The sequence below is a fragment of the Ovis canadensis genome, chromosome 3 (assembly GCF_042477335.2).
Source record: "Ovis canadensis isolate MfBH-ARS-UI-01 breed Bighorn chromosome 3, ARS-UI_OviCan_v2, whole genome shotgun sequence".
Taxonomy (NCBI): Eukaryota; Metazoa; Chordata; class Mammalia; order Artiodactyla; family Bovidae; genus Ovis; species Ovis canadensis.
In genome coordinates, this window is record NC_091247.1 from 210,824,888 (window position 1) to 210,836,401 (window position 11,514).

The 11,514-nt window shown below is 33.6% G+C and overlaps 1 protein-coding gene across 8 annotated transcripts in view; it reads left to right on the plus strand.

Annotated features, from left to right (window-relative positions):
- The window catches only part of KLRK1 (killer cell lectin like receptor K1), a 38,576-nt gene that overhangs the window by 24,949 nt on the left and 2,113 nt on the right, over nt 1–11,514 (plus strand). Inside the window, exons 6-14 of one of the 8 annotated variants that reach the window (XM_069585693.1) lie at nt 1,375–1,532; nt 2,711–2,754; nt 3,719–3,825; nt 5,875–6,023; nt 6,159–6,266; nt 9,709–9,801; nt 9,996–10,031; nt 10,628–10,779; nt 11,078–11,181. In XM_069585693.1, the coding sequence (XP_069441794.1) occupies nt 6,161–6,266; nt 9,709–9,801; nt 9,996–10,031; nt 10,628–10,779; nt 11,078–11,181 (491 nt within the window). In that variant the 5' untranslated portion in view covers nt 1,375–1,532; nt 2,711–2,754; nt 3,719–3,825; nt 5,875–6,023; nt 6,159–6,160. Of the gene's footprint in view, nt 1–1,374; nt 1,533–2,523; nt 2,755–3,718; nt 3,826–5,874; nt 6,024–6,065; nt 6,267–9,708; nt 9,802–9,995; nt 10,032–10,627; nt 10,780–11,077; nt 11,182–11,514 lie in introns of those variants that run through there. The other 7 variants (XM_069585695.1, XM_069585691.1, XM_069585692.1 and 4 more) reach the window with 7 other exon arrangements.

The following is an 11,514-nucleotide window of genomic DNA, read 5'->3' on the forward strand; positions in this document are numbered from 1 at the left end:
TGTTTCTATTGTGGCTGTTAATTAATTGTTTCTGTTTATTATTGACCTTTAGTATGAGAGAATTTACAAATTAATGTTACATTCAGTTATACTAATATTATTTTTATTAACTAGTCATTAAATTATTTTTATATTCTGTGTTGATAATTATATCATAGGCAAAAAAATTTTTAAGTCCTTATCATTTTAATTTTCTGTGGTGGTCTTAAGTGTGCTGGAGAATCTCTTCAATGATATTGAAAAGAAGTGGTATTATCATCATTTTGTCGTAATGATTTTCTAAAAATCTACTAATACATTGAGGTTAAGAATGATGTTTATCAAATTCAGGGCTGCCGGGGGAAGGGACAGTTAGGGAGTTTGGGGAGATCATTATACACACTACTATATTCAAAATGGATAACCAATAATGACCTATTGTATATTACATGAAACTCTACTCAATGTTTTGTGCCAGCCTGAATAGGAGGGGTGGTGTGGGAGAAAATGGGTGCATGTATATGTATGATTGAGTCTCTGCTGTTCACTTACCACACCATTGTTAATTGGTCGTACTCCAAAACAAAATAAAAGCTTAAACTTTGAGGAAAAAAAAGAATGTTTATATAGATTCTGGTAAAGATTGTTTATCATGAAAAGTTGTTTAATTGTAATAAGCATGCATTCTATCTTGATGCAATCATGTTCTTTTATTTCTGCAATTTATTGTTTGTAGCATTTTATTTAACATTCTTCTGAAAGAGAATTATTACAATCCCGAAATGAATTGAATATGATCATCTATATGCTAAGCAGTTTTATACAGTGTTTGATATGACTTGGGACTGTTTTACAATCTTGTAACAATGTTCATAAATAAGATTAACTTTTCCTTTTTCTAGTAACACATTTTCATCTGATTTGGAAATCAAGGTAATTCTAGTTGTAGTGAAAAAAATAGCAACAACTTCTTTCCCCCCTATAGTTTAGAAAACTTTGTATAATTTATAATGAAAGTCCTTGAAAGTTAATTTCTCTCTCCTATAAAACTATTTAACATTTGTGCTATCCATACAGAAAATTTAAAATCACATATTGATTTCATAAAAATAGCTATAGCTTTATCAAATTTTGCAGAGCTTACTTTTTCCTATGTTAATTTTATCTCACACATTTTGTACGTAGCAAATAGTTACAGTGTCTATGTAACTGCTCTATTAACTAAAAATTATCTCCTGATAATTATTTCTTATTTATTGAATAGACTGTGGATTTATTGGTTGAAGTTCTGTTTTTACAAGCACATGTTCAGTGAGACAGCAGACTGGTTCCAAATTGGGAAATAAGTATGTCAATACTGTACATTGTCACCGTGCTTATTTAATTTATATGCAGAATACATCATGAGAAATACTAGACTGGATGAAGCACAAGCTGGAATCAAGATTGCCAGGAGAAATATCAATAACCTCAGATATGCATAAGACACCATATTTATGGCAGAAAGTGAAGAAGAACCGAAAAAGTTGGCTTAAAACTCAACATTTAGAAAAGTAAGATCATGGCATCCAGTCCTATCACTTCATGGCAGATAGATGGGGAAACAATGAAAACAGTGACAGACTTTACATGTTTGGGCTCCAAAATCACTGCAGATGGTGACTGCAGCAATGAAATTAAAAGACGGGTTGCTCCAGAAGAAAAGCTATGACCAAGCTAGACAGCATATTAAAAAGCAGAGACATTACTTCACCAACAAAGGTCTGTATAGTCGAGGCTATGGTTTTTCCAATAGTCATGTATGGATGTGAGAGTTGGACTATGAAGAAAGCTGAGCACTGAAGAATTAATGCTTTCGAATAAGTCCCTTGGACTGCAAGGAGATCCAATCAGTCCATTCAAAAGGAAATAAGTCCTGAATATCCATTGAAAGGACTGATACTGAAGCTAAAACTCCAACACTTTGGCCACCTGATGTGAAGAACTGACTCATTGGAAAAGAATCTGATGCTGTGAAAGATGGAAGGCCAAAGAATTGGGTGGCAGACAATGAGATGGTCAATAGCGTCATCAACTCAATTGACATGAATTTAAGCAAACTTGGGGGATAGTGGAGGACAGAAGAGAGTGGTGTGCTGCAGTTCATGGGGTTGCAAAGAGTCAGACACAAGTTAGGGACTGAACACCACTAACAACATGTACACACATATGTATATATACACATACGTGTTTAGGTATATATACTTATATATGTATGTATGCATTAATAGTATATATATGAAAGTTATCTCTCTGTGGTTTCAGTTTATACGATACAGCACAATTAAGTCCACTCAAATGAAATGATTAAGAAGTTTTATTTTTTCTCCTTTTTTCTTCCACCCACTATTTGCAACCATATTTTATAACAAATTATTTACTTTTGGAAAAAATTCAGAAAGTGATTCTGTTATCCCATCATTTGTTTCTTAAAACTCTGGCTATTTGTTATCACTGAATTTACAATTTTTAAGTCATAAAATAATGTTAGAACCTAACATTTATTCCATCAAAAAGGGAAATATTCTGTGCAATGAGAGGCGGAAGTACTGTGGTTTGTGCGGTGCTTTTTCAACAGAAAGATGAGATTAGAAAAACACCTATCATATCTTTCTTCAGGGAACAAAATTGACTGGAAATCACTAGTGTCATTTCTAAATGGGGAACTCAGGATATGTCCTTTTTTTTTCAGGAGGCTCTTATCCACAAGAATTAGGATCTTCTTTCTCTGATCAGGTGTGTATCTGTGTGTGTGTCTCTGTGTGTTTCCAACAGCTAGTGCTCAAGATATAAGAACTCTTGAGGTTTTAACCTCAAGAAAGTTTCTAAAAATATTTATGCTGTAAGGTAATTCTAGTTGATCCTTAAGTGTTTGAATTGACTTACTGAAGGCAAGGATACTTATTACTTCTGGGGTATATTCTTTTTCACTTTATTTAACGGTGGACAAGTAGGATATACTTATTGAAGAATCAGAAGTTATGATGTTGTTATAAGATTAAGTCTTCAAATAAAGCTAAAAAAATAAATCTTTACTTTTGGGACTAGAGAACTGAATTTCAATTTAAAATTTCACACACAAGTTTTCTACTCTTGTGCAAGTCACTTACTCTATGTGACTTATAACATTACTTGCAAAAAGGAAACAAATTATTTTCACTGTTTCCAACAATCATGATAAAATATAAAACAACTTTAAAAAAATCTAAGCATTATGCATATTTATTCAACACATTTTGTTTGAGAGCTATGCTAGACAATGTTAAGATATTAATATATAAACAAATGTGAGATTCGTTTTGTTAATAATGATGATGGTGATAACTTGTAAGTGATGGCAATGATATGGACAGAAGCTCAAAAAAAGCATACTAGGAAAAATCATTCAATAAAAGTTTATATATCCTACCCAGATTTACCTTGCAAAGAATGCAGTTATTGCTGTAGCCTAATGTAGGTGAATTAAAAGCAACTATTACAGTTTTTAACAGTTTGAAATGATTTTTTTTATTTTCTATTAAGGGAAAATTTAAAGGCTAATGTTACTTGATTTTATATGAATTCTCACTTCCATTCTTCCCTTTTTTTAAATATCTGCATGCATGAACCTTTTCTATATTCTCACTTTTCTTATGTAAATATATCAACTTACCACAAGGAGAGAAAACTAGAAAAAAAATCCCATTTTTATTTTATTCAGGAACCTTTTCTAAAAAATGAAGACTCTGAATTCATCTTTGATGTAGATAAGCAGTCATAATTATACAGTGAGATTGGTCTGAGATAGGTGGGCTCATCATGGTATAGGTACATACTTTCTGTATAAATGGAGTTTACTCTTTCTGTATAATTTTAAAATAACCAGAATTTGATACAAACATACAAGTCACAGAAAAGCAATTTACTTTGAATCACTTATGTTCATATGATATTTTAAATCAAGGCTTCAAAAACTTGAAAGATTTTTTCCCACTTCATTAAGTAACAAAGTAATGTATCTCAGAATCTGAGGCAGCCTAAAATAATAACAGCTTTAGGATTTGGAGTTAGAATAGAATTTTAATCAAGCTTTTACCAGTCTCTAGTTTTGAGATCTGGGACACTCCACAGCCTCTATGGACTTAAGTTTCCTTTTCTAGTAAATAGAGATTAAAAAAAAAAATGTCATATTTACCTTAGTGGATCTCTATGATAGTCAACTCAAGTGACATAAATTTGAAAATGCTTTTTAAACTAAAAGTATTATAAATTACTTATAAGTGGTAGTATAATATTAAGTAAGCAGTATGACTTTGGCCGCCTCTAAGATTTAATTTCTTCAACCATAAAATACTCTTACTTCATTCACACATTTAATAACAAAGTTTGCTACGTTGTATATTATGTGAAAGTCTTTGTCGTTCATTCGTGTCTGACTCTTTGTGATCCTATGGACTGTAGCCCACCAGAATCCTCTGTCCATGGAGTTCTCCAGGCAGGTTGCCATTTTCTTCTCCAGGGGGTCTTTCTGACCCAGGGATCAAACCCAGGTCTCCCTCATTGCAGGCAGATTCTTTACCATTTGAGAAAATAACGTTTTAGTTTAATTTTAGGTATAAAAGGTAACTCATATTAACATCTCATTTATAAAGAGGCTTTTATATATTCAGTAATGATTACGATTCAAAAAGAAAGAAAAAATGATTTTTCACTTGCTTTGTTCAGAGGCAAGAGTCTTTGCTTATCTTTATCCCCAAATTTTAGAGCCTATTTTATTCTTTGTAAGTCCTTCACTATAAAGAATATTAGATACACTAGTATATACTCTTTACTACCTGATTTACATTATTGACACTAGATGTATATTATTTACTTTCACCTTTTAAATGATCCACACCAGACTGTGTTAATATTTTTTGTCTCCCTTCATCCAAACCCCTCCCCTTTTCTTTCTCTTTCTTTCTTCTTGCAATTTGTGAAGTTATTAACTTAGTAAATGTGGCTCTGTGAATCAAACAAATGTCTGACTCCAGTCTTTTTCATGATACACTGTCTTTATTTTAATGTTATATTTCATTACAACACATTAGTACTTTAATAGTATATAGGATCTTGTTAGAGATATTTTGCCATAGTATAAATATATTTTTGTTTATATCAGTTCAGTTCAGTTCAGCTGCTCAGTTGGGTCCAACTCTTTGCAACCCCATGGACTGCAGCACGCCAGGCCTCCCTGTCTATCACCAACTCCCAGAGTTTACTCAAACTCATGCCCATTGAGTTGGTGATGCCATCCAACCATCTCATCCTCTGTTGTCCCCTTCTCCTCCCAACTTCAATCTTTCCCAGCATCAGGGTCTTTGCAAATGAGTCAGCTATTCGCATCAGGTGGCCAAAGTATTGGAATTTCAGTTTCAGCATCAGTCCTTCCAGTGAATATGCAGGACTGATTTCCTCTAGGATGGACTGGTTGGATCTCCTTGCAGTCCAAGGGACTCTCAAGAGTCCTCTCCAACACCATAGTTCAAACTCCTCTCCAACACCATAGTTCAAAAGCATCAATTCTTTGGCCCTCAGCTTTCCTTATAGTCCAACTCTCACATCCATACATGACTACTGGAAAAACCATAGCTTTGACTAGACAGACCTTTGTAGGTTGGTCATAACTTTTCCTCCAAAGAGTAGACGTCTTTTAATTTCATGGCTGCAGTCACCATCTGCAGTGATTTTGAAGCCCCTAAAATTAAAGTCTGCCACTGTTTTCACTGCTTCTCCATCTATTTGCCATAAAGTGATGGGACCAGATGCCATGTCTTTTGTTTTCTGAATGTTGAGCTTTAAGTCAACTTTTTCACTCTCCTCTTTCACTTTCATCAGGAAGCTCTTTAGATCTTCTTCACTTTCTGCTATGAGTGGTGTTATCTGCATATCTGAAGTTATTGATATTTCTCCAAGCAATCTTGATGCCAGCTTGTGCTTCATTCAGCCCAGCATTTGTTTATATCACAAAGTATAAAAGCCATAAGGTAATACAAAATAAAAGTAATTTGATGTTATGTTTTAAAAAGGATATGAATGGAACTGACAACTTAAATTTTAAACATTTATGAGTTGAGTGGCAGAAAGGCCATGACATACTGGCTTGGACTGTTTTTCTCCAGAGATGAGTGAATCTCATACTTATGCCAGTGAACAAGTAAAGTCTCGTGCTTCTAGACAATGGCAAAAGAGAAAATGTGCATTAACCACAAGCCAACGTGGAGAAAACCGTAAGTCCTATGTTCCATTTGTCTCTCAGTGTACTGAGGTGAACCTTAGAAATTGTGACTAAATTGATGATAAGCATTCAGTTTACTTTACCTTCATGAAGAAAGCAGAAATGAGATTCTCTTTCATATGCTATATGATCTTCCCTGGTAGCTCATATCCTATTGGAATATATAATAAAATTTAGCAGAAACTGTTGTGTTTAGAATCTTTTCATGCCCTAAAAATGATGAAATCATCATGATAATGAAGACAGTAATTTATAAGGGATTGCTGAACAGCTAGACTTGTGTGTGTGTGTTCAGGTACTCTTTGCAACCCCATGGACTGTAGTCTGCCAGGAACCTCTGTCCATGGAATTTTCTAGGGAAGAATACCGGAGTGGGTTGCTCCAGGGATCCAGGGGATCTTCCTAAGCCAGGGATCAAATCTGAGTCTCCTGCATTGGCAGACAGATTCTTTATCACTGAGTCACCTAGGAAGCCATGAAAAACTAGCCTTAAGGAGAAGTAAATAGAAATGGAAAACAGAAGGGAAATATCAAATTTCCTTCAGTTCAGTCCTTAAACACTATGGAGGAGATGGCTTGACCGCTATTCACAGAAATGTTTCTGGGTGGTGAAGAAGGTATGCTCTCTTAACCAATCCGGAATATGGTGAAAAATAAAGCCTGAGATAGCTTACACAAAAGGAAAAACAGCAGGTTACTTTTACCTTTAAATTTTGATTAAATGTTAAAAATAGGTTATCAAATAACATCATTTTACAGTGATTAATTATAGGAATGAAACTGTGCACTATGTAATAATCAAAGTGGAAAGATTGTATGATAGTATACATAATGCTGAAAAGGTTTCAGATAAAAATAGATATGAATTCTTAATTTAAAAACTTAATTTTAGAAACCTCTAAAATATAAGTTCTGTCTTTAATATATTTTTTTTTGAAAGCTACCATTATGCTTATGGCTAAATGGCAGCAGCATTTTCATTGTAGTTAGAAAAAGAGAAGAATTTTCATTATTATTACTGTTGAGTAATATTGATTGTTTTGCCAGTGTTAACATGAATTAACAAGAAAAGGAAGAGGTAAATGATATAAAATTGGAGTTAAAAGGCAAAATTAATATTATTTGAAAAAATATGTGATTTAAAATATTTTTTAAGCCTTCACCTAAAATATTACAAACAATAAGGGTATCTAGTAAGTGGACTTGATTGAAAATAAGACAAAAATCAATTGCCTTACTAACTACAAAAACAAGGAAAATGTGGTGAAAAGCAAATGCCATATACATAAAGCAAAATATCAGAAAAGAATAGCAGCACACTTTTAAATTCAAAACCCTAGAAATAAACTTACTCCTTTAAAATTGTACTGATGAACATAAAATAAGACATGTAATAGAAATAGGAACTATTCAAGGATAAAATATAGTTTAAAATGTAAATTATATCTCCATATTAAAGGAGAAAGGGATGACAGCGGATGAGATGGTTGGATGGCATCACCAACCGGATGTACTTGAGTTTGAGCAAGCTCCGGGTGTTGGTGATGGACAGGGAAGCCTGGCAAGCTGCATGTAGTCCATGAGATCACAGGCACGACTGAGTGAATGAACTGAACGGAATTTATACATTTAGTGTAATGCTATGGAAAAACCATTGTATCATATTTTTAAACTGACAGGTTCTTGGAAAGCTGCTATTAAAATTCTTAAGGCACATACGGGGCTTCCCTAGTGGCTCAGACGATAAAGAATCAGCCTGCTAACGCGGAAGACCTGGGTTCACTCCCTGGGTTGGGAAGATTTCCTGGAGGAGAGCATGTCAACTCGATCTAGTATTCTTGCCTGGAGAGTCCCCATGGTCAGAGGAGCCTGCTGGGCTACAGTCCATGGGGTCGCAGAGTCTGACAGGACTGAGTGACTAAGCACAAGGCACATATGAAATGTAATGATAGGGAAAATCATCCAGAAAATGAAATATAATATTATATTGTGTGCACTAACAAATACTCAAGTATTTTACATATTAGAAAAGTTTACATATGTTTAAATGGAAACATAGACTTAGAAGTATAGGAATAAATGCAGGTACAAATTAGAATATATTATATGCTAAAGGTAGGGTTTCATATCAATGAGAACACATTGATTTATTGAGCAAATAAGTTAGAAACAGTCAGTGTCCACTTGGAAAATAAATTTTTTATAAGTTTAACTCCTACATAACTTTAACACACACACACACACACACACACACACACACACACATACCCCTACCAGATAAACCAAATACAAAAGGAAACCACAAGATATCACAAAGGAACATGGGCATAACATATTTTATAAACTCAGAATAATGAAGGCACTTTTATTCATATCAGAAAAAGCATAAGCCATAAAGAAATGTTTAATTAAGTCAACCATTACCCATTTTGACATCCCAAAAGTATCATATGTAAAGTTAAAACAAATGGTATCTGGGACATGTATTTGCAAAGCATGTGGCATGAAGTGAACTAATAATTTTAACCTGAAAAGAAAGAGACCAGACATAGACATCTCAGAGAATTCTTTAACCTCATGAAAAAATGTTTAATCTTATTCAAAACAGGAAAAGGAAAGTTAGATTTTAAAAATAATATTTTGTATCAGATATATATATATATATATACTTAAAATGTAGAGAAATAGAAATATTTGGTGTGAAGGAAAGTGTGAGGAAACAGGCTTTTGAATTTATTTTTGGTGCTGCATAAATTGGTGTGACTTCTTTGGACTGAAACTTTCAATCATTATTAAAATTGAAAAAGCATGTGCCCTTTGATTAATTTCTCCTAGGCAAGTACTCAAAAAACATGCACAGATATGTGTGAAATGTTACTCATATCGTTATATCTAAAAGCAAAAACTAATAAATCATTTAAGTGTGTACTGGAAAAAAATAAACATCTGCCAATAATTAGATTTTGCCTGTATACTGATGAAACACAATGCAAGAAGCTAATTTTTTAAAAAAAGACAAATTTTTAAGACATAATATGGAGTAATCACCAGGATATTTTTTTAATGTTCCCAGCATATTTTGTGTACTTCCTTGAACATGTGTTTTTAAAAGAAAGTTGAAGGAAACTGTCTGCATTTCTTATTACATCTGTGTGAAAATTTTTAAATTTTTAAAATGATAACTGAGATTTATTCTGATGGAAGAAGGGGATTAGGGAACTTGAAGAAAGGAGTAAGAATGGATATTACATTTTTATACCCTTATTTTTGAATAATTTACAAAATACTTGTTTTACCTTTCCTGAGAAAAATAATCACAGAGAACTGATATCAACCCTCCCCCCTCAATTAAAAACACTTCTAATATTTAAGTTAAACGGAAAGATAACAGAACCTTTTCTCATATTTCTCACTCTTGTTTTTGTCTTTGACAGCATCTCCATTTGTCCTTGCCAGATCCATTGCTATAGCCATGGGGATTCGTTTCATTGGAATGGTAATAATATGCAGTGCCATGATCATAACTTGTAAGTGATAATAGGAAAAATAATTAGCAGCAATATTTATCTAACCATTGTAATGCATTAATTTGACTAGTATTCAGAGGCACAGAAATATAAACTAGTAATATTGAGTATATTTTTTATTGAGCTTATACTTTTGCTTAGACTATCATTACTAACAATATAAACTCTTTCAATAACTATGATTATTTTAATAGCATTATTCAACCAAGAAGCTCCAATTTCTTTGAAAGGTAAGTGAAAATTTTCTGATATTTTGGTGCACAAACTGAATGCATCTATACATGGGTATAGGAACACATCTAATGGCATGAACAAGAAAGTGAATACAAAAATGATTAATTCTTCTCCATAATTCACTGTAGATATATTTATTTATAATGAGGAGGTACTTGTGAAAAGTAAAAGACATCTTTTCAGCATCCCTCCCTGTATAAATCTGTAGAGATATGTCCTTGGACAGGATCATAATGAGTTAATTAACTTGAATTTTAGAGTTGAAATAAAAAAGGTATTTAACCTGTCCAGATAAAATCTGCTCTTATGTTCAGACCGGCTTCTTTACCCAGGTGGCACTAGTGGTAAAGAACCCAACTGCCAATGCAGGAGACATAAGAGAGATGCAGGTTAGATCCCTGGGGTGGGAAGATCCCTGGAGGAGGGCATGGCAACTCACTCCAGTATTCTTGCCTATAGAATCCCATGGAAAGAGAAGCCTGGCAGGCTACAGTCCATGGAGTCACAAAGAGTCAGACACAACTAAAGAAACAGCATGCGCACACACATAATGTTCAGACATGCAGAATTAACAATGTATTCTACTTTCTAGAAAATTACTGTGGTCCATGTCCTAAAAACTGGATATGTTATAGAAATAACTGCTACCAATTTTTTAACGAGAGCAAAAACTGGTACCAGAGCCAAGCTTCTTGTATGTCTCAAAATTCCAGTCTCCTGAAGATATACAACAAAGATGACCAGGTTGAGTATTTGTTTTAATTTCCCTTTCTATATTTAGTCTTAACATATGAACTGACTCACTGGAATATGAACCTGAAACACAAGAGAGGCACTAAGACTCAGATATAACAAACCCAAATCTTTCTGCATTAGAAATAAGAAAGCACAGAAATTTCAGGTATTTTGTATGTGATGTTTAAGTCAGAATTATGCTAGTGGAGAGAATGCATTCCCCCAAGTGTTGGGGGAAATGGTTAAATGACTATGACCTTGCGTTTATGAAATTCTGAACTCTGATTTTATTTGGGGTTTCAAACAGGATTTCTTTAAATTGGTGAAGTCGTATCATTGGATGGGACTAGTACAAGTTTCCACAAATGGTTCCTGGCAGTGGGAAGATGGCTCCATTCTCTTGCCCAACCTGTAAGTTTCCTTACCAATTGGAAGGAAATGTAATATTGTATTTCATGTAATATTGCAACAAGGACTACCTATCTTCTGACTTCATTATATACTTGGAATTTGAAGCCCCCTGTACATCTTAGAATTGATCTGGGATGGCCTCATTTCTGTGTTGCCCAAGGTTTTACTTTTAACAAAAAAAGATTTTACTCTCTGGAAATCATCTCATTTCAATTTTTTTCAGGCTGCAAGTGCAAAATTTCATTTTTGCTAAAAGCAAAACAACTAGCACACCCAAGTTCTGTTTCTGAATATTATTATTTGTTGAGTGTGACTCGGTTTCCAGGAACTATG